General features: G+C 38.6%; 1 protein-coding gene across 1 annotated transcript; it reads left to right on the top strand.

Moving 5' to 3' along the window:
* Nucleotides 1-398: 398 nt before the first annotated feature.
* Nucleotides 399-6,438, top strand: tapbp.1 (TAP binding protein (tapasin), tandem duplicate 1). Its single transcript, XM_031295559.2, has 8 exons — nucleotides 399-761; nucleotides 1,949-2,140; nucleotides 3,098-3,346; nucleotides 3,447-3,806; nucleotides 4,209-4,532; nucleotides 5,007-5,108; nucleotides 5,382-5,410; nucleotides 5,571-6,438. Exons 1-8 carry the CDS (start codon nucleotides 701-703, stop codon nucleotides 5,580-5,582), a joined length of 1,329 nt encoding a protein of 442 aa, XP_031151419.1. The 5' UTR covers nucleotides 399-700; the 3' UTR covers nucleotides 5,583-6,438.
* Nucleotides 6,439-6,782: the final 344 nt, after the last annotated feature.

The raw sequence follows: 6,782 nt of genomic DNA, 5'->3' as shown, positions 1-6,782 counted from the left end.
TAGTTTATCATCTTGCTAAGAGGTAGATTAAAACAATGGTTGTGTATGTGTGAGTGATCCATTCAAGTACAGTCAGTTCATTGTTTCTGTTTCTCTTGTCCTCATCTGACCTCTGAAAGTAGGCCTATACTCCTGAAAGTTTGCATCCTCACATGTCCATCTACACGTTGATCTGCATTTTCCATTGTGCACACTCTTTAAACAATCGTAGTTGTGGTAAATCGCAGGACAACTTTAGCAGATTAAAGGATCAAGGAAGCAAAGGAAGGACACATAAAAGTAGTGGCACAAGTTCAGACCTATGGTTCAGACCAAGTTCGGTCCTTTTTGTCAGCAGAGGGCGCCATCTACCATCTACCTGCAGAGTGGAGAACTGCTGTAGGCTACGGTTTAAATATTTCAGGCAGTTTTTGCATTCAAGTTCTGATAAAGAGTTTATCTTTGAGTTTCCAGTCAATTTAATTTCAGATATAGTCTAGCCTAACTTATGTTTTGACGTGGCTCTTATGGCCGACTTATTTTGAAATTGTGACCGGAATTTGTATTTTTTTATGGCTGACTTGACGGACTTGGTGAAAGTGAAACTAAAATCAACCCGGAGTTGAAGGGGAAAACCAGCAATAAGCTCTACTTTGTTCGTGCCATCGCAGCAAAGAGTAGCCTACTACCATAACGTTACAGCAAAGGAAGACATACAATCATGACTAACTTCTCTACAATCTACAAACTGTCCCTGGTTACCGTAATCTGCTTCATTAAAGGTAAGGTTACCGATCTGACGATTGTTGTTATTAAACTATGCTGCTGTCCAAATACACGAAAAAGGCTCAGCTGAGTTTTTCTGCACCTGTAGGATGCGCCTTTTCTCGTGTAGACCTAGGCTATTCAAAACTCTGTGGGGAAAAATGGTCATAGTTAGCTGTAGCCTATATGTGCATATGAAAGCAAATTTTAAGAATATGTAGTGGAGTAAAAAAATAAATGAAGTGATGTTGTAGGCTGTAGTGCACTAGGAGAATATTTATTATTTATTTCATGAAAATCCAAATACATTTTATAATTTGACAATGGAGGATGACAGTGCCATACGAGTCCAACTAACTTAAGATTTCAGGCTGTTCATTATTGTATGTGATAATTCATTAAACATATATCCCGAATTTAGCATAGGATCCAGTCGTGTAATATAATGTCTAAAGTAATTTCCTATACATCGTATACTTTTAACTTAATGTAGCTTATGTTAAACTACATATATTTCTAAAGGGAGTTTGGTGTGAAGTGTCCATTGCAGTAGCGCACTCTCATGGCCAAAACTGTTACACCCAGCATCAACAGTGGAAACAAACTCACGGTGTCTTTACCTCAGTAAATTCATAGAAGTGAGACAACCAAAATACATAAACATAATAATACAGATAAATAAACAAATTGGAAAACATGCCTGAACCTTCTTAGACTTTCTACAGAATAGGCTACTGCCCATTTTGCAGAATTCATGTTCAAAGTCCAAACATTGACATGAAAAAGCAAGAGAATAAAAATGAAAGTAACTACGCTGCAGTCAACCACAACGTATTTGTTGCACCGAAAAGATTCACAGTTTTACTTTTACTATTTTTATTTGTCATAGTTTAATTCCTGCAAGGCCTTACACTCAACGTCAGTCATAATTCCTTGTGTATTTTGTATTTAACTACTGCAACATACCTTATTTTATGCAACTATAGTACATTAATTTCGTTATAAGTTTTTGGAAGAATACTAGATACACAAAATTATGATTAATTGTTAAATATTAGGGGAATGTCGGAGTGTTGCCACTAAAGAATTCGCAATGCTATCTATTCCAATATCACAATATTGTGTAATTGTATTATTATGCTTCTGTTTGAAAGTGTTTTTTTTCCCTAAATACCTTTAATTCCTTGTTTAATCTGTTGTCTAGCCTGCAGCAGTAGCTGTCCAGTGTTGGAGTGCTGGTTTGTGCAGGAGAAAGCTGGTCGAGGAGGAGGTTTAACTGCAGCTACGAGCCAGGAGAAATCCCTGCTTCACATCAGAACAGGCGCACACAGCCACAGTGCAGATTTCAACCAGGCTCCATCCGACATCAACCCCGACAGAGTCTACTTTATTACCGGTTAGTTAAAAATGACACACTGAACCGGATGTGTAACCACACATTGTATCTAGATGTGAATGAGTGTGTGCAATAATGCTTTCTGTATAATGTTGCATGCAAATACAAGTGTTTGTCCACATGCTGTTGTTCATTGTGTGTGTGTATACAGTAAGCGACGCAAATGTTTAACATTTCAGAGCCAGCAGTAGTTAAGGTCAATTATAAGCCTTCACAGATATATAGCCTACTGTAAGTGCTATTGGTCCATAAAATCATTATTATACCTGAGCATTATTGCACTTTTTCATGATGTATCTCTGAATTGCATACATTCACATCTGGTTGAGCCCCAGTATGACTTTTGGGGCTGGTCCCAGTATAAGGATACCCTTACAATAGTTATTAAAACAGAGGTGAATGTGTTAAGAGTTTAAAAAACAGGTCCACACACAGAATCTGAGCTCAACAGACCAGCGCAGCAAAAAACAACAATCTTCTTCTATTTTAATTAGGAAAATAAATTCACATATCATAGCATTGTTATGCATTTTACCCTGCTGATTGTTGACCCAAGAAAAACAGGTCTGCGACCCATTCCTGGTCCGGAACCTAACTTTAGGAAAGACTGTTCTTCACAAATGCAATCTAAAACATCTCTCTTTTAAATTAATAAAATAAATATGGGTTCTGTTTTTAATTTTTTCTTTTTTTCCCAGGCTTAAACTAAACTAATTTGTCAGCATAATTGATTAGGTATTTATCAGAAAAGAAAAAAAAGTATTGTGATTTCAATTCTTCAAATATTTTTTAAATCAGGCCTAATATCTATCTCTTCACCATCTTCCTCTTTAGATCAATCTACCATTCTCTTGTCAAATTCCATTTATTTTACATATAAGAAAAATGTGCATCTGTGATCTACTTATATACCACAACACTGTATCCATGTTACCCTCCTGACTCCTCTTTCCTCAGACCCAGCTGCCACTCTCTGCCAGCGCTCTCTGAACCCTCCCAGAGGATCTGTCCAGAAGCCCCAGTGTGAGATCAACCCCTTCCTGCCGCAGCCCTCCACCCTCAAATGGGTTGCTCCGCTCACAGACTCCGCCTTAAGCCCCACATACCTGCAAGCTGATTGGTTTTCAACTGCCCTTCAGGGCCTCAATGAAGAGCTGGCCATTTCCACTATCATGCGTGCTCCCACAGCAACCAAAGAGCACAATGGTAATATTTTATATTGACACAGAAAAAGTAGAAAAAAAACGTTGATCTCATCTCAGTCATATGTGACAGTTTGACTCTCTCCTCCTCTCTGTCTCCTCAGTAATTCTCAGTGTGACCAGTAAAACGGTCTCGGTGCAGTCCAGACTCAGGGAACCAGTGCTGCTGGATTGCAGCTTCTGGGTTGACCCCTCCTCGCCTTTATCTGGATCGGGTTTTGCCGTAGAGTGGCGCTACCAGTTCAGAGGCGACGGACGATTGGTTCTGGCTTACGACGGCAAGACGGACCGCTTGGCTGATACACAAGAGGAAGGGGCCACACTGGACTTTGAGGGTTTGCACAAGAAGGGGAATGCGTCTCTGATCCTGCAGGAGGCTAAAGTGCATCACTCCGGGATGTATATTTGTACGGTGTACCTGCCGTACATTGTGGCTCAGGTGGCAGTGGAGCTTGAGATTGTAGGTGAGGGAAAAGATTTTACTTTCTGTTGTGTGTTTTAAGACAAGCATGTTTTAAAATAGTAATTGTAAAATTATTTTTCTAACCCTGGTTCTTCTGCTGTCAGAGAATGTTCACTCTCAGAAGCATTACTCGAGTCGGGACTGGAAATGATGCTACGCGGAGGAAATGTGCTCAAGTGCACCATTAATCAGTCTCTGTCCATGTTAGCGTTCATGCACTGTCACATATAGCCTGCCATTGTTTAGTATCTGCTGTCAAACAACACTGAAACAAACTAATTATTGTTAAAAAATTAAGAGCACAAAGTAAAATATAATTGGGAAATTACAGATTATTATATGAACTTGCTCTCATTGTCCTACTCTTTTCTTTGCTCCTTTACCCTTTTTTCCTTTTACCCAGAACCTCCATCCCTCTCCATCCACCCCTCCCCTCTGCCCCTCATTGTTCCTGGCCAGACTTTGACCGTCGAGTGCGAGGCGTCCGGCTTTGCCCCCCTCTCCCTGGAACTGAGTTGGGAGTTAAAAGGCGCAGATGGGAAGTCCAGCCCTCTGGGATCAGGCAGCGTTACGGGCCACAGGCAGGCCTGGGATGGGACCTATAGCCAGAGCAGCCGGTTGGAGCTTGACCCGGCTAAGCTGGACCTGGGCAGAGGAGGGGAGATCACCTGTGTGGCTGTCCATCTCGGAGGCACACGACGGGCCAGCGTGACCCTCAACGCCATTGGTAATGTGGAAGAGATGTGTTGTCGTTTATCAAGATCTTGGTAATGGGGTTTGAATGGGTTGAACTTGTGTCAATGTTTAATGAAAGTCTCTACCTGCTTGGATATCTAATTAAGTTAACATTTCATATTAACTACCCCTGCATTCGATTACATTATGATACTTTGGAAAACTTAAAATACATACATTTATGTCTCTTCTGACATATGCTGTAGAGGGGCTGTTACTCGTTGATTATTGCCATTTTATGCTGTGAGCCAGTAAAAATCATACTCATATGAATGGATATAAGAGATATTTAGCTGATTTAATAAAAAAAAAAAATAAATAAATAAGATGACACAGAGCTGGATTAAAATCGGCAAAGTATTAATGGCTTGAAGGTTAAATTCATTATTTTCATCAAGCTTGTCAACAAAAATGCAAGTCATATAAATGGGAATCAATTATGAATTTTATTCTTTTTTCTTTTCAGGGTTCAGTACTCCCTCCATTGAGGACTCAATGGCAATGGTCGGCGTAGCGCTAGTGCTCTACGGTCTTATCAAGTTTGTCTCTTGGACCTGCACCGGCTCAGGTAACAAATAATCCAGAAGAAATGCCTTGTTTACTGACAGTAAAAATAATAATTTATGAAGTTAATAATTGTCTGCATGCATTTAATCATGTAAAACTGCAAGAAGGATCAATACTATCTCACCATTAGGACTAAATAAGATTTTAAGAACATACAGTACTTGATGAATGCTGTGCCTTAAACACTGACTACGATTTAAAGAAGATACATTAAGATATTTCAATTTAGTTTTCATTTCTGTATATGACTTTTTTGTCTGTTCACTGTACACAGGCTCCGATGGGGCTGGTCAACAAGACAAGGTAATGTTACTATTTCAAATACTACACAATTTATAATTCTGAATCTCTGTACATAAATGTACCACTTCTGCGTCCACTTCTATTTTATAACTCTGAAGCTGCTCTTGTTTTTTTTGCATGTCTCCTCTCAATACTTACTTTCAACTTTTTCCACTTATAGAAAGACAAGTAAAGAATGATGAAGTCAGCTGCTGTGGTGGGACACCGAACCAGCAACCCTGTCTGTTTTGGTATCTTGGTGATGTGGTTTTTGAACCGTTTTTTTTACTCCACAGATCCAGAGAGAAGCTTGCTTGCGTTAGACGTTATTTTCACTATTTAGCTCAAATAGTAATAAAATGTAGGGATAGCCATACTGTTTTGCTAGTCTAACAGTGAAAATTTTTGAAGGGGCTTCTTCTCAGTCTAAACATGTTTGTTGGGATATTTCTTTTACTTTAAAGTGATATAACTTGTTATATCATTTTGGGCTCCCACTGTGTACATACTGTATCTTGTCATGGACACTGGAAAATGTCCTGAAACTTTAAGCAATTCTGAAAGGGTAATGTGAATAAATATCAGCTTCAAGTTGGAAATGCTAATGCTTCCATATGATGCTCCTCTTAGGTGTACAAGCCAAATATTTAAATCTTTGAGGACCAGAGATGAGCCCTTTTGTTTATGCGTGTGTGTGTGTGTGTGTTGAAGAAAGAGAAAGAATCATTTCATTTGTTATGACCCAGGACAGTAAAATTAATATTAGACTAAACTGTCCAAACCCATGAGCTGAATCCTGTTTTTGTAAATACAGAGAATATAATTTATGTATATTCTGACATTCTTTTGTTAAATGTGTGTTTGTGTGTCATGGTTTTACTCTCATTACGTTTTGGTAGTAATGATTCTCTAACGGCCTGTAATGCAAAATTAAACTTAAATAAACGTGTGAAGGAAATGGTACAAACAAAGCATAGTTCTACTGCAGAAAAAAAAACCAAATCTATAATAAGTTCTGATTGCATTTGAAGTGAAATAAAAACATTTTTAGAAACATGCTGCCTCCAGTTTCCGCTTTATTAATGATCGTCAAGCCTGCTAGTTTGCCACATTTTTGGAAAATAACGCTAAAATAATACCAGAATATAATTTTTTAGGATAGGATTATGCGGAAAAGGTGTCTTCTTAGATTGATGTACTGTACATGGAAGTATTTTACCAGACTGTAATGGCTGTGTGTTTTTTTTTTTAACTTGCTGACATGGTTCTAAATACAACTTTTCTTAATGACCATACTGCAAAGTTTGAGAGTAATAAAATACAAAGGGACCACTGGTATACACACACACACACACACACACACACACACAATTACACAAGATATACTGTATAC

This window comes from Sander lucioperca, chromosome 14, assembly GCF_008315115.2.
Source record: "Sander lucioperca isolate FBNREF2018 chromosome 14, SLUC_FBN_1.2, whole genome shotgun sequence".
NCBI lineage: Eukaryota > Metazoa > Chordata > Actinopteri > Perciformes > Percidae > Sander > Sander lucioperca.
This window is presented reverse-complemented; position numbering and strand designations above follow the sequence as displayed.

Excerpts from the sequence above, each read along its gene's own strand:
- tapbp.1 (XM_031295559.2), top strand. The coding sequence starts at position 701 with ATGACTAACTTCTCTACAATCTACAAACTGTCCCTGGTTACCGTAATC. Across the intron at positions 3,347-3,446 it reads AGCAACCAAAGAGCACAATG|TAATTCTCAGTGTGACCAGT; the intron begins GTAATATTTTAT and ends CTGTCTCCTCAG. Across the intron at positions 4,533-5,006 it reads CGTGACCCTCAACGCCATTG|GGTTCAGTACTCCCTCCATT; the intron begins GTAATGTGGAAG and ends TTTTCTTTTCAG.